Here is a 26,452-nt window from a genome sequence, read left to right as displayed (position 1 = left end):
GAAATACCTTGGTAATGACTGGTCTATAGGTGCATGCCATTTGAAACATTCCACCATTTGCTCAATAAAAGTAGCATAACGAATGCATTTTCTTAGTCGCCATCTAATTTGTCAGTTCCTGCTGAGAACTAGTGGACTAACCAGAGGCTTGGTTGAAAAATATTCTGTTGGGAGCTTTCCTCATCTTTAGCTCAACTGTTTTTTGCAGTTGCACTTCACGGCATAGAAACGAACACAAAGACGTTAAAAGCAGAGTCAAGATTCAAGACGTTTTTATTGCCACTTGCACAATATGCTCAACAACACTGTGCTACATGTATACATATCCAACAGACAACTATAATCTGTAACAGAATATACATACCAGAGACATTAGACAGTAAGTGAACAGTTCATCTTCAAAGTTGATGTTGGAATGAGGAAAAAAATAAAATGTGCAAGTGGCAGGTTGTTCAAATCCTTCATCAACTGAAGACAATACGTTTACTCACTGTCTAATATGTTATGTTGACTTTATTCACTTCACCTAAAGCTTTAAAATCAAACCCAAATTAGATGCCAAAACGAGACTCATCCGTGATTCTCCTAAAGTGTCCTGTAAAAAAAAAAAGACAAAATTTCAATTAATATACATTTTATGAAAAGAAAGTTAAGAACTTAATATGAACTTCTTAAACGTATAACCTTACCTTATTGAAGTATATCCACACCAGGGTCTTAAATCCTAAACAAGGAAAAAAAAGTGGCAGATTAGCCTCAATTTCAAGAACATTACCATCCTGACACTCGCGTCCATAGTCAAACCCATCAGTGCAGTGAAAGAATAATCATGAGGTTCAGGTGAAACACGGACTCACATGCAACTCATCATTAAGGTTTGACAGAAATGGTTCAGCAACTGATGCAAAATAACGATTTAGAAAAAGGACTTAAGCATTAAACTCAGTTCATTAGGTACAGCTGGCTAAAATGAATGACTTCCTGGCATATTTAGCTTTTAACTCTCAGAACAATGTGTAATTCTATAAATTACACATAATCAAACTGTATTAACCAAGACTCAACATTAAAACCTCAAAGAGATTTACAAAAGATCTTAATTGCAACCGAGTAATGAAAATGCGCAGCTGCCAGTCACATTTTAATCTAAAGCCAGCATCCATAGGATATAATATTTTACTTTTAAGCGGTTCCAACTTCTCATTAGTAAAAACCACGAGGTTGGATCGGCGCCACAGAAGCAGAGAGGTAAAAATGAAAAATAAAAAAAGCTCGGCGGAAATAACCGCAATAAACAGTCACAGGTACAAATATAATCTCACGTTGTAAACAGTCGATTTAGAGCTGAATATTTACCGTAAACGAGGATTAAAACCCTCGTGGCTCTGGTATGTCCTCCGCCACACACCCGACCCCCTTCACCGCAACAAGGAAGAGAGGACGTTAATGAGGCTGAGGCTCAATTTATGTCTTTATCAAAACCACGTGTTTACGCTCTGCCGTCACACAACTTTCAACTTCCGGGTTCGGTGCCGCTTAAAAGAGGTAATATATAAAAAATATTGTTTTACTAAACATACGTTATAAACACCACCATCCCCCTTTAATATGTGTTTATTATTAATATAAAATAAAACGTTTAACAAACTGTATAATTCAACAGCTAGTAGTGAATTAGTGCACATGCAAACATCCAACTAAACATAATAAAACCGAAATTAAATCATTAGTTTGATTTAGGAAGACAAATTAACTTCACAATCAGTTTTTTTTTAAAAAGAAAGACTAGATAAAAACACAATAAAGAAAACAGACCACACAATGTGGACATCTGTTAACAGTTAGTAAAACCACATTATTTTATTATTATGTACTTATTTAATATTGTTAATATATTTATGAAAACAGAAATAGTAGGAAGGTCCTGTGTGATTATTTAATATCGCTGAAACCCTGAGGCGGCAGGTATTTTTTTCTCAACAGTCGCTTTGTTTTATGAAACTACAAAATGACGTATGTATCTGGCGGAAGTACGGGAAACCCATCGGTCCAAAAATGTCAAAATAACTTGACACTCCTCCTGAGCGTTGCAGCCAAACTGACAAGGTGTAATTTGCTGCAACGTGTATGAAGTTTATTCAGCATCGCGCTGCAACTTGTTGAGCATGAGAGTCTTAATAGGTACGTACGCGTTTTAATTGTTTTATCTTTTTTTGTTGTTGTTTAAAGTCGCTCGTTAAGGTCAATGTGACATAACGTTACCAGCTAGCTGTTAGCTAATGTTAGCATCGCAGTCGTTACAAACACTAGTCAGTCAGTGTATGTGTGTGATATTCGTCCACACAGAAAAAGAAAATTGTAGGACAAACAGAGGGCTTAACACACAGATTTAGTTTTTATTGTTATTTTGAGATAAGTTAGCTCAAGTTTGCTAACGTGCATGTCCTGTTTTGTAAGCATGTGTAGTACGCATGCGCACTACTCTGACTCTCAGCCGTTTATCATCGAGTTTAAATACCTTTTAATTTAAATAGAAAAACAACTTATAACATTTCATAAAATTTAAAAAATATATTAATGTTATTGTATGTATATATATGTATTGTATGTTATGATATAATTAAAATAGTAAAGCAGCAAAATAATAATAATAACGTTTATCCTGTGTCTTCTTAAAAACTATTAATTATGAAGGGAGATTTTTTTTTTTTTGCAGGACTGCTTTCTTATACTATGCTGATTATATTTTGAATTTATCTTATTTGTCCCTTCTTAATGTCTCCATTGCTGTCCTCATAGGAGGGGGTTCTGGCTTTGTGGGCCGTGAGCTGACCCGCATGCTCAGAGACAAAGGTCATGAGGTCACAGTGATATCTCGCCAACCCGGTCCAGGGAAGATAACATGGGTATGATCTCTGTTTAATACAGAGCAAACGATTCATCGCAGCTTCCAATACGACACACACTGCAGCTAAACTGTCTTTTTACACGGCTGCTGACTGCGCTCGTCTCCAAACGCAGCGACCTTTATGAACTTTCTTCCTCTCTGCTCCCGCAGGATGAGTTGGAGTCTGGGGGCCTCCCACCGTGTGAGGGCGCTGTCAACTTGGCTGGGGAGAATATCATGAACCCACTTCGATGGTGAGTAACAAATAAACAAGGGGTCCATCCAAATACTCACACTTCCCTAACTGCTCCCACTAATGTCCGCTAGCATTTCCCAAGTTCTTGAATCCAAGCATGTGGAAGTTCATCAGACATAACTGGACTCTCATGCAAATAGAGTAGCTGCTACGGATGGCTCAAGTGAGCTAATATGATTTCACCTGTAGCTTTATTGTGCTATTCAACCTTTTGTAATGTGCAGAAGCTGAATCGTTCCCTGCTGTTGTTTTAAGGTGGAATGAAAGCTACAAGAAGGACTTGTTCTCGAGTCGCATTGACACTACAAAAGCTCTGTCTAAAGCCATTGCTGCTTCCCCCAGACCTCCTCACTCCTGGGTGCTTGTGTCAGGTGTAGGTAAGAGTCTGCCCTCTAATCTTTCTGTAAACAGCTACAGGTGCAAAGACGATGACATCTATTGCTGCATATTTCTTGCTTTTGACCCACAGCTTGCTACAAACCCAGCGTGACAGCTCAGTATACAGAAGACAGTGAGTGGACACCATTTGACCTCCTCTCAGAACTTGTCAAAGAGTGGGAGGCCTCTGCAGTTCTCCCAGAGAGCGCGGCAAAAACAACCAAACAAGTCGTCATCCGGCCCGGTAAGTGGCTATTTATTGACACGAAAGCTGTACAGTCAAGTTTATCAAACAGACTCGACCTCACTCTCTTTATCGCCTGCCCTCCGACCACCAGGCGCAGTGCTGGGTCACGGCGGCGCCCTGAAGCAAATGCTGCTCCCGTTCTGGCTCGGCCTCGGAGGCACCCTGGGGTCTGGGAGGCAGCCGTTCCCCTGGATCCACGTCTCAGACCTGGCAGGAATCATCGTCCACGCCCTGGAGCCCCCCGCCGACGCCCCCTCCCCTACTCCGCAAGTGCTAAACGGAGTCGCGCCGGCGCTCAACACCAACTACGAGTTCACTAAAGAACTGGGCCGCGTCCTGAGTCGCCCCACCATCCTGCCTGTGCCGGGCTTCGCCTTGAACGCCCTGTTGGGCTCGGAAAGGGCCGTGATCCTCACTGATGGGCAGAGAGTCGTACCGCAGAGAACTTTAGAGTCTGGATATGAGTACAAGTACCCAGACTTGACCTCAGCCCTGAAGGACATTATTAGGAGCTAATAGATGTTGGAGGAATGTTTGCAGACTCTTCTGTAATTGTGTATTGATATTTACTGTATTGCAATAAAATAAATAAATTAAGATCCGAAATCTTGATACAAACTGGTGGTTTTCACATGGCATTACACCATTTTATAAATCGACTTTTAGAAGCTGCAGCATAAATAAAACTTGAGGCTCTCTTCGTGGTTTGCTTTAAAACACACAGTTCTGCAAATCTCGGCCATAAATGTGAGTTTTGTCCTTTCTAAAAAAGCGTTTGCTTCCTTTTACATCAACTCAAATGTGAGCAAACATGCAGAAGAAGATATCGGCTATTTTCTTTAATAAATTCTTAACACACATCAGTGGAAAATGTCCCGTACAACTTCAGAGTAATGGTGTTTGATGCCAGTGATGAAAAAGTATTGAAAATGTGACTTAATTAGCTAATAAATTACTAATAATTATTTTTCAGCTTCATTTTCTAATCACTGGAGCTCCACCTAGCACAATATATTGTTCTGGAGAAAAGCTTGAATGCGTTTCAGTTTCTGTGAACCACTGAATCCCATTTATTTTGGTCAGAATATCCCCTGCAGTGTAAACGCTCCTCCACAAACACATAATTTAAGGGTTTCAACAACAGGAACTAATCATTTGGATCAATGCTGCTTTTGGATTTTTGTTTTTTTTCTCACTATAGGGATGATATTCATCCACAAAGTCTCCTCAACCTGGAGGACAAACATGTGGCAGGAGGAAATTTCATAGGTTTATAAAAAAACAAACAAAGAATAAACTCAGTTGTATTTAAATTGTTACACGGTAAAACTGAACAAACTGAAGTTATAACCACAAATTAGATGTATAATGAGTCCGTTCCTTATCGCATGGATGGAAGCTGTGTCTCTTTATGGTGTTTCCACTCTGTAACATGTCCAACGAATGCGTCTTCGTATCTGGACTGTCACTCCGCATCACTGTGGGTTTCTTCATCCGCTCTCTGAACCATCGGCACTTGATCGCCCCAATTGCTGTTCCGAGCGCAGCGGTACACGTCTCTGATGAAAAGGAAATCAAGAGCAGTTAATATAGAAATAGAAAAGCTCTAAGCAGTAGATGTGACACTATACAAGAAATCACAGCAGCATTATTCAGTGACTGAATGGGTCAGCAGTGCCAGCTACCAGATACAGCAGAGGATGTCTGGTCTGTTTTTTAGTTCTGCAATGGGGCAACTCCAGATTTCACAAGTATGTCATCTTAATTCAGCGATTGCACAAAAAGTATTGGGGTGGGTAAGAGCTCATTACGAATATTCAATTTTAACTTTCATAGAATATTCCATGTCCTAATCCTAACAGCAGTTTTTACACTTATTACAGGATGAAAAATGAAGCAGAAGGAGGCGGAACATTCATTCATCATTTCATCTTCTGTACCCGCTTGTTCCTGTTAAGGGTCGCGGGGTCTGCTGGAGCCTATCCCGGCTGTCATTGGGCGAGAGGCAGGGGTACACCCTGGACAGGTCTCCAGTCTATCTCAGGGCTAACACAGAGAGACAGACAACCATTCACACTCACACCTACGACCAATTTAGAATCACCAATGAACCTAACCAGCATGTCTTTGGACGGAGTACCTGGAGAGAACCCACGCAGACACAGGGAGAACATGCAAACTCCACACAGAAAGGCCCAGTCGGCCCATGGATTCAAACCCGGGACCTTCTTGCTGTGAGGCATCAGGGAGGGGGAACAATGAAGCGCAAATGCCAATAATTGCAGTTCCTAAAATGGCCACTTGAGGCAGGCTCCAGAAACAAGCCCCGCCAGACCCTCGTGTTAAAATATTTAGAGCAGAAACGAACGTGTTTACAGCCTGGTATAAAAGAACAGTTTTGGTTTCTTGCTCAAATTATTTAAACTATAGGTAGATGAGTTTGTTTTATAACTTATCCATTAAAATTTGTGACAAGTGGCTGCCCCCAGACGTTGCTGGCTGTCTGCCCTGGCGTCATCAGCTTCATTCATGCGCCACCTTTAAGCATTTGTTGTTGTTTTTTTTCTTTAATTGGACACAAGTCCAGCACCACCAAGATGGCGACTGCCAGAGACGCCACACTGAGCTTCAAAATCGCTCGTCCATCTTTGTACACCGTCCCAGGATCAAACAGGTGATCAGCATGTGGTCATAGTTTTGACAAAACCAGCCGTTAGATAAAACTATCAAACCGCTGCCACATTCATGTCCTGCACCACGTTTACCTGCTGTGTTTTTTTGCCGTCACCACCGTGTGCTGCAGCTGTCCGTTGGAGCAGCACATCCGACAGTGGACGTGTCTCGTCCTGCACTGCACCGGCGCGATTAGCCGAGCCCAGTCCACGCCCTCGGTTTCTGCCTCCGTCGGTTCGGCCCGTCTCAAGATCACGTAGCTGAATTTCTCCGTCTGATGCTGGTTGTGCTAAAGAATAAAAGGAGGAGTTACGTGGAATTCATTTATGGATCTCTGCCTAAAGTGCAGTTTATCTTTATGAATTTCTAATGAGTTTTCAAGAAGGGAAATCTGTGTGGCTGATTATTAATAGAGGCTGGTACAGAAAAGCTCTTTATCTGCAGTATCTGAAAAGAAGTTTTGCTTCTTTCCACAACTACAAGGCACTTTCTGCTTAATTAGCTGATGTTTTATTCCAACTGATTTATTTTGAACCTTACCCCGGGCAGGGCCAGAGGATTGTACTGCTGCGGGAAGTTGCAGGGTGTGATCGACTCATCGGACAGTTTAGGACACGAGAGCTCATGTGGACACTGGGGAGAAGAGAAGAGCTGCAATAAAACTGCAACGCTGCCAGATTCATTTAAACCAAGTGGGAGTTAAACGTACCGGGGCGAACATTGACGCTGGTCTGGAGTCATAGACGATCTTCTCTTGCTTCTGGAAACCCATCAGTGTACTTTGATTAGCTGTCATTTACAGCTGACACTTAGAAAATGTAAACCGCTGCCTTATTTATTGCATCTGAATACCTTTAACAAAGTGTCTCTGGCCTCCATAAGCATCTGATGGCCCTCCTTGGTCCCATTTTCCACCAGCACCTAGAATATAGAACATAGAAACTGTTATTAAATGCCATTAAAACAACTAGCACAGCGTTTATTTCACTAATGAGGAAACTGATGACTTCAGAGAGTCGTTATTATCTTAACCAACCAGATACGAGCTCGTCTTTCTCCACAGAGTGACCACCGTCTCCTCTCGGTCTTTCGCGTTGGGGAGTTCTGACAGAGTAAAAGCTGAAGTCACCAAGTCAAACTGCACCTGAAATAAGAAACGGGACGTTTAAGGTTATGTCGATATTCAACCTTTGAAAAGACCATCCTAAAAATGTTCTTCCTGTTGTAGCCAACTAACCTAACCATTTTCCTTTGTATCACTTTTATTATAAAATAATAACTTTTTAAAAGTAGTCAGAAATATTAACAAAAACATAATTTCCTAATCTCAAGCCACTACAAAGGCTATTATCATATTATTACTTCGGTGGAAACTATTGAATTTTAGTCTAATGTAAGGAAGTTCTTCAATTTTTGTCTCATTAACAATTAAAAATGGTTGGCTTTGGTTTTACCTTAGGGGAGACCGGGAGAAACTGTCTGAAATAGACGTGTTTAATAAAAGGTTCACCACTATCATCGTCACCTGTGCAACAAAAACACAACAATGTTTTAGTTTCTCGTTAATTGCCGTGCACAGAAGAGCGTAAATAAATTGAGTAATAAGAGAAAAAAATGCACCTTTGAGAAGACGTTCCGCTAAAATGTTCATCGGTGCGGAGCTGTCCACACACACCATCTCCTTCAGGGAGTCGCCCCAACACAAGTGTGATGCCCTGAGGGAGGAGGAGACAATCAGTTTATGGTTTTAATTTAATCTGAGCAAAACTCTCTTAATGTTGGACCAGTGTAGGACAATCACCAGACAACTGTTCCCAGACCCGAACCAAAATCCAGAAGTGTCTGAGGGGCAAACGAAGGATCCCTCTTCTTTATCTGAAATGACAAAACACATTCGTTTATGACTGATAAACCTGAGTATTGTAAGGGGTCATAACCTATCCTAATAGCTTTCAAGCCTTTACCACTATCAGTTAGAGACAAATACATGTTTTCATCTGGTTGAAACCTCGGATATGCTCACGTCAGCTAAACTATGATTCCCTGCACAGCTTCATTACCTCATTTAGAGATCTCCTCACTGCTGCGTAGCATCCGGCGAGCCGAGCCGCCATGTACACCACACCCAGCTCTTCATCAAACCTGCAACACAGAGAGGGAGCCGCATGTACCGCCTGCTACACCCTTGTTCCTAAATGTAACTGCAGAACCCTAATGGTGTGTGAAGAAAATGATGAGGGGCTGTTAGATGTAAATGAAATTGACTGAGAGCTTTTCTGAACAGATATGTGACTTTTAAAGTCAATTCATGACTAGAATAGAAGAACATGCACAGATAAATCATGCGTTACTTCATGGCAGTCCAGCGATATGTCGTTCTTTTGAGCTCTGAGATAACGCTCTTCCTGATGTGGACCCCCAGCGCTTGCTCATCTAAATCTGCAATACAGAGCACATATTTTTTTTTTCTTCTAGCTGATACAGTCGCTAAACATTCACTCTAATTTTTTTTTGCTTATTATTCGCCCACCTCCTTTCTTCTGCATGGCCTTCTCCCAGAGCTCCTTCTCCATGGCCACGGCTTTCTTCCTCAGAGTCCAGTCCTCGACCGCTCGTTTCCTGCTCCACAGCAAGTTTGTGAGTTTGTGACTGCGTTCGGCCAGCCGAGGCACCTCTGCTTCTACGGGCAGAGAGATCGAAGAATGACAAAGCGCTGTGGCGAATTTTTGAGAGACCAGGAACCTGCAGAAACACGCTTACTTCGAATGATCGACTGTGCAGCCATCTGGAGTTCTTCGGGTAGTCGCAGAGTTTTCAGGTTGGTCACACCTGGGTGCCTCTTGTGTGGTTCTCCTTTTAGGAAATCTGCCATGGGCTTGGCTTGAGCAGTGGCACTCATTCCCTGAGATTAAAAATTCTAATGAATAGGGTTTTTATCCACATTTATATAATTAAAATAATAGAAAGCGATAATTAATTGTTAATTTAAAACACCATGCAACTATAATAGCTTTAGATTTAGTAAAACAAACTAATATATACATTTCTTCACTGATTAACTGACTCCCTGAGCATTTATGATTCATACTTTGATGCACAAATTTAAGCTTACATTATTTTCCATCTTTCTATATATCCCCACACATACACTTTTCATTTTATCAATAAAAGTTGCGTCAAGACATCCTCTGTCTCTACTGAGTTTAAGTGTCTGACCTCCATGATTAAGGCGCTGCGTTCAATGACACTTAAATAATACTCACCCTGCGCATCATCTTCACAACAACCACCCTCCTACAAAGAATACAGGCCGAATAGCTCCGTGATGCCATGACTTCGCTTTCTCAGCTGTGATTAAATGCCTTAAAATTCACCTCTAACTTCCATCCACACCGTGATACGCACGGAAGCACGTTAAGCTGTTCCCAGTCCTTCAACAAAATAATTCCGACCATCGGCTGAGGCGGAACCGTCTAGTCCCAAGCGTTCGTTCCGCTCTGGAGTGAACAAAGAGTGCTCACTCTCTCATTGTTTGTAGGTACTCTCCAACAAATTCGACACATGGCTGACTTCTCGATCATTTTAGCATAATGTGACAGGACGTACACACACGAACAAACTATAAAAAGTAAAAACTGGACTTAATCGTAATGTATATTGAATGTTCAAGCTCAAAATCAGCTTTGAAATTTGTTTCAGCGAATTCGTTGTCATGGCAATTGCAACTAAGCAGGCACTCTGGAACTAACACAGCGGAGTGATACATCTTCGTACTAAACGAGCTTTAGCAGGATGTTGCACATGCGCACACATACCGGCCCCGGCTGGGAAGCTACAGTGTGAAAAGTTTCCCGCCGCGGAACATTATAAATGTTATTATCACCGCAGTTCCTTTACTTTTGCAGCAACTGGATAATTATTTTAACATAAACCACCATGAGGCGAACAAGAAGTTCCAGAAACAACAAACAGAGTGAACCAGAAAGTGAAGAAACCCAGTCAAACACAGGTTAGTGCTTGTTTTTAGCTTGACTGGCTAGCTACTGTTAGCCGCTGGGGACTACCTCATCATCCAGGGCTAGGGACATGTCTGGGCACAGGACAGCAGGAAAATCAGTATAATTAAACTTTATTTATTGTCCTAAAAGGCTCACCTATTCATATAAAAATATTTAAAATGAACAGGCTATGTTTTCAGACCCACTACCTGATATTTGAACCTGTACCTGTGAAATTCATTAATAACCAGGAGTGTTGCAGCATGCACTGAGCTTTTGTTTTTCTCTTTTATGTAATATCGGACAGTTTTCCCGAATAAACAAATACACAATTATTGTTATTATCTTAAATCTCTTTGTCTACTTTCTGTTGCTGCACAGATATACTCCATGCAAAGAGGCCAAGCCTTTAATTATTGTTCTCCTTTAATATACAGAGTACAGAGACATGTGAGTAATTTACTAATAAACTCTTAGTTTAGTAACAGGTTATAACCAGGTCTTTCTCTCTCACTGTGCTTGTGATCAGTGTGGCAGTGGAAGGGAGATGAAGGACAATGGGAACCGTACTCGCCTTCAGCCTGCGCCTTGTTGGACTCCGCTGTCTCCTCGGGGAAAAAGTGTGTCACTCTGAATCTGGGCTCGGGGACGGCCTACGAAGTCGATCTGAAGAAGATGGTCCAGATTAATCCTGTTACAAAGTATAAAAGGAAAATTCGCTCCCCAACTGTAAAACCAGGTGTGTTCATTATGTATCTATCTATCTGTGTGCATTTTTGCGGCGCCGGTTGAAGCTGGCAGCTGCTTGCAACAGCTCTTACTCTATCTCTATTTTTTCCGAATTTAATTCACTTTTTGCTTCCCTTTTTGTGGACATTACTTTTGTATATACTTTTTTCAGACAGCATTGCACTTTTTTAGTTTTGATTTTTATTGGGAGTCTCGCCATAGCCAAATATTTTCGGCCGTCCTGTGTGGAATGGTCTGGAGCAGTGGCATCGCAGAGAGGGAGAGGAAGAAGCTGGAAAAGATCATCAGGAAGTCCAGCTCTGTCCTGGGCTGCCCCTTGGACTCGGTGGGGGAGGTGGGTGATGGGGGAGTTCTGGCTGAACTGTCCTCCATGCTGGACGATGAGTCCGGCCCCCCTCCATGGTGACCTGAAGGGACTGAGGAGCAGCTTCAGTGACAGACTGCTTCACCCTCAATGTGTGAAGGAAAGATACAGAAGGTCTTTCCTTCCTGCTGCTGTTAGGCTCCATGGCGAGCACTCCTAATATGTGCAATATGTCTATTATCTGTTCTATCGCTGTCATTTCTGTATGCTGTTGCAAACTGCAATTTCCCCATTGTGGGACTATTAAAGGTTTTCTTATTCTTATTATTATTATTATTATTATATATATATATCTATATTGTGTCCCACATTTTGGTTTTATCCTTTACGTTTTTGTATTCTCTCTCATCTCGTCTATCAGTGAAACTTATTTAGCATTTAATTAAAAACAGTGTCTCAACTGTTCATTGTGTTTGTCAGTGAATCTATTCTACTTTACCTTTGTTGTCATTGCACAATGATAAACACCACAATGAAATTTGCCTCTAAAACAATTCACGACCACACAAAACTATAAAAACCAACTATAAAACTTTTAAGTTTTCCTGTTTTTGTTAATTTTAATTAATGGTATATGTCTTAAATGAAAATCTTCTTAAGACATTTAAAATGTTCCATCTGTTGTCTTTGTTTTGTTCAGAAAGTTTGAGCGACACTGGTGACGTGGCGCTTCACGATGAGAAACCGGTTCAAGTCAAAGAGGAAGAGCAGGAGGTAGAAGAACAACCTGCAGCTAAGAGAAGGAGAGGACAAAGCAAGAGTCAGACAAAAACTGAAGAAAAAAAAGGTAAGGTGGATCTAATATGTTGTATATTATATGTAAGATCATTACAAAGAGGAGTCAGTGGTGCACAAAGAGCAGAATTTTTTTTTTTAATGTCATGAGTTTATGTGGGAGGAAAGAATCTGTACCTCACTAGTTTATTGTTTCTGATCTTTATATGTTAAACAGAAGTTGTGAAGACGGTGATCATGAAGGGAAAAGCTCCAGTGGACGCTGAATGCAAAGCCAAGCTTGGAAAGGTAAAGCATCTCTGTCCACAACAGATGTTGAATTATTTCTGTCAGTCACAGTTGAGGTTTGACACCTGGATGTTGGCAAAGAACAGGCCCTCAAGTTAAACTACCCCCAGTGCTGTGAGTGGGCTACTAATCTGTTCAATGTCTGAGAAATGAATGAGCTGACAGGCACCTTCCTAGAAATGTAAGTAGAGCTGACTAGTATGTACTGTATATAGGGCGTGATTACAGAACAATGCTGATATACCAGTGTAGCCTCCTATGGCAGTAAAAACCAGTAAATACAAACCTTTATGCTATTGAAGTGACTAAGCTCAAGTATTTGAATGATTAACCAGACTAATGTCTTATACATGAACACATTTCATTTAATTCTGTCAATAAATCTTAAAATACGTGGCCCCTGGTAGGGTCTCCCAAGGCAAGTTGATCTCAGGGTGGGGCCCGACAAAGTCACAAATCGACCTACAGCACCTCGTCCGGATTAGGGAATCCAGGGAACCCACATGGAGCCAGTCATTCTTCATGGGGCCTAGCCGGGCTCAGCCCAAAGAGTCAACATGGGGCCACCTGCAGGAGAAGGCATCAGGGTTGGTGCATATGAACTCCACCACCATGCCCTCTAAGAACGAAGCAGAGTCTGAGGATTTGGACAGAGTCTCATCCATATCCTTGGCAGAGGTCGTAGGGGTAGTTCCTCAGCGGCATGGGGCCAGGGGCAGATGAGATGCTGAGATGCTGAAGGCTTTGGATATTGTTGGCCTGTCTTGGTTGACTCACCCATTCAGTGTCGCATTGAGGTCTGGGACAGCACCTGTGGAGTGTTACTTGGCTGAAACCCGACCACCACAGTGTAAAATCAAGCATGTTGTCGGTGGGTGTTGGACTCCGCCAAGATGTCCCCATCGGGACTTTTCATGGTATTCATGAAGGGGTCTGGTATGGGAGCCTCAGAATCGCGTCTCTGCTTTTTGCAGATGATGTGGTTCTGTTGGCTCCAGCACGCACTGGGATGGTTTGCACCTGAGTGTGAAGTGTTTGGGATGAGGGTAAGCACCTCCAAGTGTGGTGCTCTGCCGGAAAACGGTGAATTGTTCCCTCCAGGTTGGGGGTGAGTTCCTGTCCCAAGCAAGGGAGTTCAAGTGTCTCAGGGTGTTGTTGGCAAGTGATAGTAAAATGGAGTGAGAGATGGATAGACGGTTTGGTGCAACAGCTTTAGTAATGCAGGGATGATATATCTCGTTAGGCCTGGGAACGCCTTGAAATTCCCTGGGAAGAACTGGAATGTGTTACTGGGGACAGGGACGTCTGGAGTTCCTTACTTAGCTTGTTCCCACCACGACCGGACTTCAGATAAGCGTATGGAAGTGAATGAATGAATGAGTAAATCTGAAAACCAATATTACCGTTAAGAATTTTTATTCTGCTTATTAGTGTTAATGTAGCCATTGTTACATGAAAACTTTCTTTGATAAAACAACTCTGGCAACTGTTCTGATTAAAAAAACTCATGTATTTTGCCTTTTTTAAACTTCCTGACTCATATTTGCACATTTACTGTTTGTCTTTGACATTTTTCACATGAATCGATCACTTGTGTTTTCAGTGTGTGCTTTTCTTTAATCATTTATCTGATTAAAACAACAAATAAACTTTATATCAGTCAGAAAATGAGAAATGTACAAGTAAATATCATCAGGTCAGATCAGGATCAGTTGCCTTCATTCATTTAACTCATTTTTGTCTTTCAGGCTCATGTTTACTGTGAAGGAAAAGACGTTTACGACGTGATGCTAAACCAGGTTAGTTGATTTAAGTCCTGACATTTAATCTTAGTGAACATTAGCTGTCGTACCTCAGCCAGGATCACTACTTTATTTTAAGAATGTGAAATGTCAGAATAATCGTGGAGAGAAAGATTTACGACATGATGCTGCCGATCCCTGGGCTTCAAGTGTTGCGTATCTGTACACTTGGACACATTTTCTTGTTATTGCAGCGGTTTATTAAAACCAGTTGCAGTTATATAATAGATTATGGTCTTAAAGAACAGACTCTCACATTTAATTTAAGGGTATTCATATCAAAATTAGGGAAAACAAGGAACTGTCTAAAGAAATTGTAATTCTTACATCTTCCCTCAGATTTGAATGTAAACACCCTCAAATTAAATAGCTTTAGGCCTTTATTCATTCTATAATTGTGACTTCAGTGTATTTTGTTAAACCACTAGAATGACCAAACATACTGGATCTTCAACTTCATAGATAATGATGCAGCTCATGGACTCTTTCTTAAGAGTCTAATTAAATAAAAACTTAAGTGAACGCTTCAGAGTCAACATATCTCTTTTAGACTTGCAGCGAACACTTTCTGTTTTGTTTCACAGACAAACCTTCAGTTCAACAACAACAAATATTACCTGATCCAGCTGCTAGAAGACGACGGCTCCAAGGTTTACAGTGTGTGGATGAGATGGGGCAGAGGTGACTTTATTCATATATTATTATTCATATTTAAAACTTTGTACTGATGTGAGAAATGTAAAGCTCTTTCTCTATAAACTGAACCTGGCTGATAAATCTACTCGGTGTACTGATTTGTTGTGTCTGCAGTGGGAAAAGTAGGTCAAAACAGCCTCACAGTCTGTGGTGGAGACCTGCTGAAGGCCAAAAATGTCTTCAAGAAAAAGTGAGAGTTTTTTGTAATTGATCAAATAGATTTCTAGATGTGTTTTGTAGAAGTGTGTTCAATGAAATTCTGCTACTTGTTTGTTCTGCTACAGGTTTTTGGAGAAGACCAAGAACGAGTGGGAGCACCGGGAGAGTTTTGAGAAAGTAGACGGAAAATATGACATGGTGTTCATGGACTACAACACAAATGAAAAGGTATAAAACGTCTGTGACTGCTCAGTATTTATCAGAAGCTTTGAATGAACTGACTCTGGTGTCTGTTGCTGTTTTCCTACATGTCTTTCTTTGTTCCAGGAGGAGAATCAGACCACAGTAGATGGTGTATCCAAAAAGAACCCTTCTGAGTTGGATGTGAAGATCCAGTCTCTTCTGGAGCTCATCTGTGACCTCAAAGCCATGGAGGAGTGTGTGCTGGAGATGAAGTTTGACATTAAGAAAGCTCCACTCGGTCAGTCTAACAAACAGATCTCACTATGAACGTGCTGGAAGGTGTCCTGAAAGGACACTTTTATACATCTCAGAATTGATGCTCCATTTGTGCTATTGGAGCTGACTGTTTTTGTCTTTCTACCTGTAGGCAAGCTGACCTCAGAGCAGATCCGTGCAGGCTACGAGGCACTAAAGAGCATCGAGGAGTGTTTGAAGAGGAAGGCCTCAAATAAACAGTTGCTTGAAGCTTGCAACAGGTTTTACACTCGCATTCCTCATGACTTTGGGTAAGTAGCATGCAGCTGAATCATTAACATGATGCGTTAGGGGCTGGGTTGTAACTAAAAGATGTAACTCTCCAGGTTGAAAACTCCCCCAATCATCCACACAGAAGATGAGCTGAAGGAGAAAATCGCCCTGTTGGAGGTAACACTGTTTTATTTTTATTTCTTTCTCTTAATCTTCTATATACTGTGTATCTGTAATGTCTGGCTGCTGTTGTTTTTGAAGGCACTGAGTGACATTCAGATAGCGGTGAAAATGGTCCAGTCCAGTATAAACAGTGATGAAAATCCTCTGGACAGACAGTACCGCTCGCTCCAGTGTGAGCTGCAGCCTCTGAACTCCAGCAGCCATGAGTACCAGGTCAGTAACGATGAAATTAACTTTCAAGTAAGAAGCTCATCAAACTGTTGACGGTATTAATTAGCTGAGTAGGGTCACTTCACTTGTAGCCACTTCAATCCTCCAGATGTAACTTGTGTTGCTGCAACTTCACGTTTCTCCTCTGTGTGTGTGAAGGTGATAGAAAATTATCTGCAGACCACTCACGCCTCCACCCACCGTGACTACACCATGACTGTCCTCGACATCTTCTCAGTGGACAAAAACGGGGAAAGCGGCAACTTCCTGTCACAGTTAAAAAACAGGTCAGCAGAAGATCCGTTTATCCTTTGTGTTTGTTTCCGTTTGCCACTCTGAAATCACATTCATCAAGTTTCATGTTTTCATTCTTTCATTCATTTCCATCAACTTATCCGAGGTCGAGTCGCGTTGCCAAAAGGCTAGGTAAAGAACTCTGGACGTACTTTTCCTCAGCAACAAATTCCACTTCTTTCTGGTGAATCCCGAGGCGTTCCCAGGCCTAATGAGATATATAATCCCTCCAGCGGATTCCGGGTCTCCTCCCGGCTGGCCCGAACATCTCTCGCTCCATTTTACCATCACCCATGAACGTGCTGGGTGATGATACTTGAACTCCCTCGCTTGGGGCGGGAACAATCCACCATTTTCAGGCAGAGCACCATGGCCTCAGACTTGGAGGTGCTTACCCTCATCCCAACTGCTTCACACTCGGGCGCAAACTGCCCCAGTGCGTGTTGGAGGTCACAGTCTTGTTGGAGCCAACAGAACCACATCATCTGCGAGAAGCAGGGATGTGATTCTAAGGCTCCCATACCAGACCCCTTCCTCACCCTGGTGGTGCCTTGAGATCCTGTCCATGAGTACCATGAACAGGACGGGGGACAAGGGACAACCTTGGTGGAGTCCAGCACCTACTGGAAACATGCTTGACTTTATGCCGAGGATACGGACACAGCTCTCACTTTGGTTATACAGGGACTAGATGGCTTGTAACAATGGCCCCCATATCTCATACTCGGTATCCCCCACAAAGTTCCCTCTGGAACACGGTTGTAGGCCTTCTCCAAGTTCACAAAACACATGTAGACTGGATTGTCAAATCCCATAAGCAGCTCCGAAAGGCTAAAGATCTGGTCCATGGTTCTACGACCAGGACGAAATCAAGATTGCTCCTCTTGAATCTGAAGTTCGACTATCGGTCGGACACTCTTTCCAGTATCCGGGAGTAACGTTTCCCAGGGAGGCTAAGTAGTGCGATACCCTGATAGCTGGAGCACACCTTCCGGCCCCCTTTTTTAACAATGGGAGGCGCCACCCCGATCTGCCACTCCACAGGTACTTTCCCAGACCTCCATGCGACATTAAATAGGTGAGTCAACCAAGGTAGCCCAACAATATCCAGAGCCGTCAGCATCTCAGGGTGAATCTTGTTAGCCCCTTGCGCCTTTCTACTGGGGAGCTTCTTAACTACCTCAGAGGGTAGGGTTCAGAAGGTCCTCAAAGTGCTCTTTCCACCGCCCAACAACATCCCCAATCCGGGTTGGCAGTTCTCGCCCAGACTCAACACAGTCTGGGCTAAGCCCTGCTTTCCCTTCTTGAGCCGCCATAGGATTTGGTAGAACCTCTTAGAGGTCAACTGAAAGTCCTTCTCCATAGCCTCTTGAAACACCTCCCACATTCGAGTTTTTGTTTCTGAGACTGCAAAAGCTGCAGCGCTTCTGGTCTCCCAATACCTGCATGCTGCTTCCAGAGTCCCGTGAGCCAATCAGGCCTAAAAGGCCTCCTCTTCAGCTTGACAGCTTCCCTCACCACTGGTGTCCACCAACGGATTTGAAGGTTGCCACCATGGCGCACTGACAACCTTTTGGCCACAGCTCCCACCAGCCACTTCTGCAATGGAGGATTGGAACATGGTCCACTCAGATTCCATATCCCCAACCTCCTCCGGGAGGCATGAGAAGCTCTTCCGCAGATTGGAGTTGAAGATCTCGTGAACAGCGGCCTACGCAAGTCATTCCCAGGTCACCCTCATTACATGTTTGGGTTTACCAGGTCTGACCGGCAGCCTTCCCCGCCACCTGATCCATCGAACCAGCAGGTGGTGATCAGTTGACAGCTCTCCCGAGTGTCCGAGACATACGGCTGTAGATCTGATGACCACTAACAACATCCTGTTACCAGACACCACAGGACACCCTCAGAAGGCCCATGTCCATTCTCTGATGAGTCCTTGTGTTTTGAAGTCCAGTTTCGTTCATCAACTAGTTGTTTTGCTACTTCCATGTTTCTACCATATGTTTACCCCGATGTGTCAGACTAAACGATTACATCTAATATTTACATGGTTATCAGGAGCTAATATTTTCATATTGAACATGTAATCAAAGGTTTAAACCAGTAAACCAGTCTGTGCTGCCAGGTTTAAGTGGTGTGTTTTTCTGGAGGAGCTCATTGTGTCTGTTTGTGTCTCTACCAGGACTCTGCTGTGGCACGGTTCCCGTCTCTCTAACTGGGTCGGCATCCTCAGTAAAGGTCTCCGAGTGGCCCCACCTGAAGCTCCCGTCACTGGTTACATGGTAAGCTGGGTGGAAAGATGAAAGTCAAAAAAAAAAAAAAAATGGAAGTAAACATTTCCTGTCTTTGGTCATTCTCCATTTGGAAGACCCAACTTGAGACCAAGCTTTAACTTCCTGGCTGATGTTTAGAGATGTTGCTTCTAATATGTATTTCTCTTTCATCCAGTTTGGTAAAGGAATCTACTTTGCTGACATGTCATCAAAAAGTGCCAACTACTGCTTTCCCAACCAGAACAACCCTGTTGGACTGCTGCTGCTGTGTGAAGTGAGTTAATCCTTCTAATGCGCGGTTTATGCTTCTGCTTCAATTTGACGCTGTTGTTACGGCGACGCAGACTGCAAGGGCTGTGATTGGTCCGCTTGGTAGTAGCGTGTTTCCGCTTTAGTATTTCCAGCTGCTTCTGCATCTCCTCAATTTTCGAATTGATTGTTTCGGATCAATGAAGATGGAACACATGGAAGAAAGATTGACTGAGGAGGTTCGAAGGTACAAACATTTGTACGACTCATCTTTGGCGAAATTTCAGCAAAAGTTTCAGTCGCCATTGTTGAATGTGAAGCAGGAAGTAGAAACAAAAATTAACCCCACCGCTTTTCCAGACCGAGCCAGACTGACAAGCACACAAGTAGAATACGCTACGTGCCTAGGTTACGCCGTCTGATGGTAAACCACACTCAAAGAGGAAAGGAGTATAAAGAATATATATATATATATATATATTTATCATGGTTTACTGAGATTTTTGAGTAAAATAAACTTCTTGATATATCATCCAAACATAAAATCTTTTAATGTCTGTGCATGTGTGTGTGTGGCTGCAGGTGGCCCTGGGAGACTGTAACGAGCTGCTGGATGCCGACTACGAGGCCAACAATCTACCTGCTGGAAAACACAGCACCAAGGGCCTCGGACGGACGGGACCTGACCCCAAAAACTCTGTCACACTGTTAGTCTGTCTCATTATACATTTCATACTGGCCAAACATTGATTCAGCTGAGCCCGGATGCCAACACAACAAAAAAAAAAATCATTACGTTGTTTTCTGTTAAATACGGGACCCAAAGGCCCCCACTAACAACATCCTGTTGCTAGACACCACAGGACACTGTCTAATCTAAAAAGGTTTCTAACAAGAGTCAGAAGGAAAGGGAAAATGATGTGTTGAAACCACTAAAATAGTCTTTAAATAAATGCAGATTTTCATTTGATTCTCTCTCTTTCTCTCAGGGATGGTGCGACGGTACCAATGGGGCCTGGAGTGACAAGAGAAGTGGGTAGAACCAACAGTTACTCCCTCCTCTATAACGAATACATCGTTTACAATCCTGCCCAGGTTCGCATGAAGTACTTGCTGCGGATCCAGTTCAACTACTCTTCTCTGTGGTGAGGCTGAGAAAACAATATGGCGGTGTGATATCTGGGGGATCTCCTCTCTCAGAATCACAGATAATATTGGTCTTCATGCACCGTTAGCTGGTTTTGGTGTTGAACTGAGTGAACAACTGTAATGTTTATTTCCTCACTGCAACAATTCATGGATTAGACAACTGATAAACATGTCTGGTGGCAGCTTCTCTGACTGTTAGCTTTTTTCTTTGTGATGAATTGGATTCAACTTAAAGTCTTTGGGCTGTTGGACGACTAAAAATGATTCTTGGATTCATTGATTGTGTCATCCTCTCAGTGAACATGTAAACAGGCATTTCTGTAATTCCTTATGTCTGTATCCTTTTAAATATATCTTGGTTAATTAAAGGAACCGTATGTAAGAAATGTATTTCAATTAATCATAAAATGGCCCTGATATGTCACTAGACATGAAGAAATCATGTTCATTTCAAATACTTATATCACTGACAACAGTGGTCTGGCCAGGATATTGTCATTTAAAAGTGAAAGTTGCAGCCCTCAACTGATGTTGATGTTGTCATGTTGTGTTTTGGTCTGAGGCGCCACCCTCCACCTATCTACTAATCACGAAGTCAGTAGAGTTTCGTCATCCGGGTTGCCAGCTCTGCTCTAGTTACCACAGCTGCAGCTACGAACGTGTCGGATAAAACATGTATAACGTTACTAAACCTAAAAGACCTCGTTATGAATCCGAAATACGTCGTGACAAAGTCCGGAATGGCGTGGAAGTGACCCTCGACTTTTGGATACTATATTCTACCATGTTTGTTGGTATAGGCTAAAAGCCCCGTGCTTCCGTACATATAGACAGTGGATTTTCCATGGTCGTCCGTGCTAAATGCGTTCATAAAAAGCGCTATCGCACCACTAGCAGGGTATGAAAACAATCTATGTTCCGACTGAAATGTGGTATTACAGTACATCTTTACGAAATATTTGGCTAATCGCCATTAGTAAATTTTTGCGATACATAATTACTTCGCAAAACATCTCTCATGAAGCATAAACTTTATTAACAGAAAAAAAAACTTACTGTGTAGGACTCGTCACTTGCCATTGGAAGCTCCTTGTAGCAGCCTACGTTCCTGCTGGATCCTGCAGCTTAGCTGGCAACCTCGAGTCAGGGGGGAGGGGGAGGGGATACACCGTTCTACAGTATTTTGAAAGTGATTGCAGTATCAGTTTTGGCCACAATCCTACATACGGTTCCTTTAAAGTTGTACCACTGCTTGATATATTTTGCACTACTGCTCCATGTTGCTTCAAGACGTCCTCATATCAATAAAAGCTGTGTTTGTGAACATGAATTTCATTTTGGGCCTTCTGGATGTGGATCTTTAGACTTCTTTAGATGTGATGAAATGTGTCAAAAACTAGAAATTAGTTTCAGTAAATCAAATATTTGGGTTAGAATGAAAGAACAAAAAACAGTTTTATATATTTTTTAATTTGTGTGAAACAAAGACAAGAATCTGTGGAAACTCATTCACTTTCCGTCACATAAAACACGATACTGTAAGATTATATACATATGAAAAACAATAAAGGACGATCTCTTTCACAGCTTGGAGTGTGTGTGTGTCTGTGTGTGCACAGCAGGTAGAGGAAGATGAGGATTATGTCCAGGTAGATGTTGAGAGCAGCGTTGATGTAATCTTCACTCACGCAATAACTACCTGTCCTCATTACGAGCTGACAGTCGATCACCAGGAACTGGGACAGAGAAGAAGAGTTGGGACAGGGTGAGAAATAAGCTCCAGACTGACGCTAGTAATTCATTACATGTTGTAATAAAAGACATTTTGTGTGGAAGACACTTTGACACGTCACAGTAGGGAATAAGAACACTTAAGGTGCTATCAGTAACACCTACTAAAAATATTCTGTTAAAAAAAAAAAGGTCTTTAAATTTATTTATAGGTTTCAAATAATTTGTGACGTCTACTGTCAGCTTTGACTTTACTTAGATCAGGCATAACATTATGACCACTGACTGGTCACGTGAATTGTGCATCCACAGCGCTGCCTTCTGGCCACTTAGAAGAATTGATAAATGAATGGGGACTTGACATTCACTTATCTGAATTAGTTGATACATAGGAAGTCGTTGAATGATGGTAAACCGTATCAGTTAGCTTCTCAGGGCTAGGATGGGGAAGTGGAAAAGCAGCAGGCACAGTCAGTACTTTACTGTCCCTCCAAACTAAAACACTAAAGTATATGTCAAATATTTTTTTGGATGGTTTCTGTCGTTTTAGGTAGTTAATATAATGTTGATAAATGTTTAAGTGTCAAACATTTGGATAAGTTTCATTTCAGTTAGGTATTTGATGCTATAGAAACAGGATGTGACATAATGGCGACCACCAGTTGCCATGCCAACTGGAACGTCACTACGGGTAGTGAAGGTGAACTGTGAACGACTGGCGGAGGGCCCTCTTCGTGAGATCTTGCTGTGGCAGCAACCTTTGAATCAGATGGTGGACACCAGTGGTGAGGGAAGCCATCAAGCTGAAGAAGAGGGCCTTTCGATCCTGGTTGGCCCAGGGGACTCCTCAGGCAGCAGGAAGGCATTGGGAGGCCAGAAGGGCTGCAGCTTCTGCGGTCTCAGAAGTAACAACCCAGGTGTGGGAGGAGTTCGGAGAGGCTATGGAGAAGAACTTTCAGTTGGCCTCTAAGAGGTTTTGGCAAACCGTATAGAAGCTCTGGAAGGGAAAGCAGGGCTTAGCCCAGACTGTATTGAGTCTAGGAGGAGAACTGCTGACCCGGACTGGGGATGTTGTCTGTGGAAGGAACACTTTGAGGTTATCCTGAACCCTACCACCACGCACTCCAAGGTAGTTAAGAAGTTCCCCAGCAGAAAGGGGCCAGCAGCTAACAAGATTCGCCCTGAGATGCTGAAGGCTCTGGATATTGAAGTCTGAGAATGGACGAAGTCTTGTCCATATCCTTGGCAGAGGTCAAGCCGTGACCTCCAGCACGCACTGGGATGGTTTGCAGCCAAGTGTGAAGGTTTTGGGATGAGGGTCAGCACCTCCAAGTCCGAGGCCATGGTGCTCTAATGGAAAATGGTGGATTGTTCCCTCTGGGTGGGGGTGAGTTCCTGCCTCAAGCGAGGGAGTTCAAGTACCTCGGGGTGCTGTTCACGAGTGATGGTGACCCCTCTGGAGGTTTACCAGCCATGGCCAGCCAGGAGGAGCTGATTTAGATGCAGGAAAACTGGGTAAGCAGAAGAATTTGAGCGACTTTGACATGGGACAAAATAAGGTGACTAGATGACTGGGTCAAAGCATCTCCAAGACTGCAGCTCTTGTGGATTCAAGGCCCATATTCATTCTCTGATGAGTCAGGCACAAGGAAGACCTACACAAAATTAGGAATGTGGTTTTAATGTTATGCTTGATTGGTGTAGGTAAAACATACGAGTTCCTCATAAAGCAAAGGAGTTCATGCTTGGTCCAAATCATCATGTTACTGAGTTTTGAACAGTTTCTGTTGGATTGTAAAGCTTCTGAGTTTGGTCCTTCTGTTATTCTTTGAGCTCATTGGTTTCTGTGTCATCCTTGAGTTGTTGTTTTTTTTCACTTTTGTGATTGTTTGGCTCCTCCCTCATGAGCCTGTCTATAGTTTTCCTGTTCTATCTTGTAAAGTTCTTGGTTTCCTGCTCAGTGTTAATCCCTGTTTTTTCCACTTTTGATTGTTTCATTGGTTTCTCCTTGTGTGCTCCACCTTCATTAGTTTCACCTGTGTCTTGTCACCTCTCTGCCCATGCTTGTGTATATATAGCCCTGCCTTTCGATTTGTTCTCTGTTTTGTCATATTAAAATCCTTCCATATTGTATGTAACTTCTGTCTTGTCATCCTTCTGTGTTTATATCTCCTTGTGGTTTTTCTCTTCATGTTTGGATTTACCTGCCATCTCTGAAGTGCCTTCAGTTTTTGTTATTTTCATTCAATACATTTTGTTGCACACTCTTGTCTCAGCTCGCTGTGTCCTGCACTTGGGTCCTACTCCTCCACCTGCAAACCTTGACAGGTGTTATAAAGTATTAAACAGTTACAGGAAATGAAATGTTATTATCTGTGCCGATGCACTAGCTCCCATTGCAGGCAATGGGAGCTAGTGCATGCACAGGCAGGCACAGCTTGCTGTGTCCTGCACTTGGGTCCTACTCCTCCACCTGCAAACCTTGACAGGTGTTATAAAGTATTAAACAGTTACAGGAAATGAAATGTTATTATCTGTGCCGATGCACTAGCTCCCATTGCAGGCAATGGGAGCTAGTGCACATATATTACTAGTGCACATATATTACATATATTACTATTGCTTTGCGTTTATTTTTCTTCCGCCTTCCGCCCGTTTTTTCGGTTCGCTTCTCCTCCCAGAGTTCTTAAAAAAAATAAACAAATTGTATATCCAGACGTGCGCCTTAATCGGGACAAGTGTGCTATGACTTTTCTAAGCGATTCTTCCAACGGGGCGAGAATAATCGGGCAAAAAGCGGGCGTTTTGGCCCATTGAAATGAATGGAGAAGCCCGAAAAAATCGCCAACATTCCAAAATCTCCTCCTTCGCTTTGCTGAGCGATTACTCAGCCGTGCTTCGGAGTAGAAAAATGCTTGGAAGTTTGTACGAGGCACGGGAAGTGTAGCTTTTTTATTCTGAAAACGGCGTTTCGATACCTTTTACGGTTTGGTCAGGGTCGCAGTTTACGTTTTGGTGAAATTTTGAAAAAATCTGAAAAAATCATCGTTTATAATGGATCTCTATGGCCACACTCTGGCGCTCACTCTAACTTCAGAGTTTCGTCGAAATTCTGAAAAAAAAAAGGTTCAATCTGACGGGGTGGCCACAGTTTTTGAGGTACACCGATAAAAACTATATAAAAACGTAGGGATTTTTGTTGGCTTTCAGATGGTGTGGGTGTTATTTGTGTGGGACATACGGTTTGGGCTGCAGGCTCCTCCGAGCGAGGAGTGCGCCGACCAGTTTTCGAATTTTTCCCCATGTGTGTGTATGTGGAAAGCGAGAGCGGTTTTTCGACGATTTTTCGTGTCGCATATTTTTTTTCTAAAACGACTACGGCCACAATTTTCGCAGTACGCGCGTGGGAACAACACTAAATTGTAGAGAACCCTCGGCTGACGCTCACAATGTGTTCGTTTTCCCGATAGGACTTGTAGTTTTTGATTTATGAGCATTTGTTCGGACCCCTAATCCTAGGGTCCAGTTTTTTTTGGACCTCCCTCTCACTCAGGCAGAGGTGAGAGGCAGAAGGAGACTCCAGCAGCAGGTGGCCCTGGTAGCCATGACAACTGGACCCTAACGAGCTTACACACGCAGCAGAAGAGGAGCACATTCACACAGACACAGAGTGCCAAAACATTATGACCAATCCTGACGAGCAGACTCAGCACAGGTGCACTCAGAAAGTGGAGGGAAAAGGGTTCTCAGTGGATAACAGGATCTGCCAAAACATTAAAACCCCTCAAACCATGACTGCAGTACTGTAGGGGGCCAGCACCTGACATTATGACCCCCCCCCCCCCCCACTCCAAACCCCCACCACTCCTCCCTCTATAGCATTACAGACACAGACTGCCAAAACATTATGACCCCTCAACCCATTACAGGACTATAGTTGGGTGGCAGAATCTGACACTATGCCCCCCCTCCATTTTAGCATTACAGTAATAGACTGCCAAAACATTATGACCCCCTAAACCCATTACAGGACTATAGTAGGGACCCAGAACCTGACACCATGACCCCCCCCCCCACTCCAACCCCCCCACCTCCCCTCCCACTATAGCATTACAGACACAGACTGACAAAACATTAGGGACTCTCAGACCATTACAATGGGGAGGCAGAACACTCCATGAACCCCCCCCCCCCTCCTTCCTTCCCTCCCTCTCTCCCTCCTTCCCTCTCTCCCTCCTTTCCTCTCTCCCTCCTTCCCTCTCTTCCCCTCCCTCTCTTCCTCCTTCCCTCTCTCCCTCCTTTCCTCTCTCCCTCCTTCCCTCTCTTCCTCCTTTCCTCTCTCCCTCCTTCCCTCTCTCTCTCTCCCTCCCTCTCTCTCTCCCTCTCTCCCTCCTTCCCTCTCTCTCTCTCCCTCCC

The 26,452-nt window shown here is 43.0% G+C and overlaps 3 protein-coding genes and 1 long non-coding RNA gene across 4 annotated transcripts; 2 read left to right on the top strand and 2 right to left on the bottom strand.

The window, feature by feature from the left end:
• Positions 1-16: 16 nt before the first annotated feature.
• On the bottom strand, positions 17-1,455 carry LOC311489943. The gene is made up of 3 exons (XR_014699134.1): positions 1,357-1,455; positions 690-724; positions 17-595 (listed from the first exon to the last, which is right to left on the bottom strand). It is a non-coding gene; the product is annotated as an uncharacterized lncRNA (long non-coding RNA).
• A 607-nt stretch (positions 1,456-2,062) lies between these two features.
• sdr39u1 (short chain dehydrogenase/reductase family 39U, member 1) lies at positions 2,063-4,458 on the top strand. Its single transcript, XM_084546820.1, has 6 exons — positions 2,063-2,181; positions 2,800-2,906; positions 3,059-3,141; positions 3,399-3,520; positions 3,613-3,765; positions 3,860-4,458. The coding sequence occupies exons 1-6, from the start codon at positions 2,166-2,168 to the stop codon at positions 4,282-4,284; spliced, it is 906 nt and encodes a 301-aa protein (XP_084402946.1). The 5' UTR covers positions 2,063-2,165; the 3' UTR covers positions 4,285-4,458.
• Positions 4,459-4,638: 180 nt separating this feature from the next.
• mettl17 (methyltransferase like 17) lies at positions 4,639-9,918 on the bottom strand. The gene is made up of 14 exons (XM_084547329.1): positions 9,705-9,918; positions 9,202-9,343; positions 8,972-9,121; positions 8,793-8,880; positions 8,502-8,583; positions 8,243-8,316; positions 8,062-8,156; positions 7,896-7,966; positions 7,478-7,585; positions 7,294-7,362; positions 7,151-7,201; positions 6,982-7,074; positions 6,534-6,730; positions 4,639-5,327 (listed from the first exon to the last, which is right to left on the bottom strand). The coding sequence occupies exons 1-14, from the start codon at positions 9,771-9,773 to the stop codon at positions 5,234-5,236; spliced, it is 1,383 nt and encodes a 460-aa protein (XP_084403455.1). The 5' UTR covers positions 9,774-9,918; the 3' UTR covers positions 4,639-5,233.
• A 349-nt stretch (positions 9,919-10,267) lies between these two features.
• LOC311489996 (poly [ADP-ribose] polymerase 2-like) lies at positions 10,268-22,186 on the top strand. Its single transcript, XM_084547328.1, has 17 exons — positions 10,268-10,450; positions 10,969-11,178; positions 12,194-12,340; positions 12,506-12,576; positions 14,325-14,375; positions 14,963-15,059; positions 15,189-15,264; positions 15,359-15,461; positions 15,561-15,714; positions 15,844-15,982; positions 16,058-16,121; positions 16,206-16,340; positions 16,497-16,624; positions 18,817-18,916; positions 19,083-19,181; positions 19,739-19,863; positions 20,146-22,186. Exons 1-17 carry the CDS (start codon positions 10,378-10,380, stop codon positions 20,303-20,305), a joined length of 1,932 nt encoding a protein of 643 aa, XP_084403454.1. The 5' UTR covers positions 10,268-10,377; the 3' UTR covers positions 20,306-22,186.
• Positions 22,187-26,452: the final 4,266 nt, after the last annotated feature.

Source organism: Chelon labrosus (assembly GCF_963514085.1).
Source record: "Chelon labrosus genome assembly, chromosome: 6".
In the NCBI taxonomy this organism is placed as follows: Eukaryota; Metazoa; Chordata; class Actinopteri; order Mugiliformes; family Mugilidae; genus Chelon; species Chelon labrosus.
The sequence above is the reverse complement of the archived record's forward strand: the minus strand, read 5'-3'. Positions and strand labels throughout refer to the sequence as shown.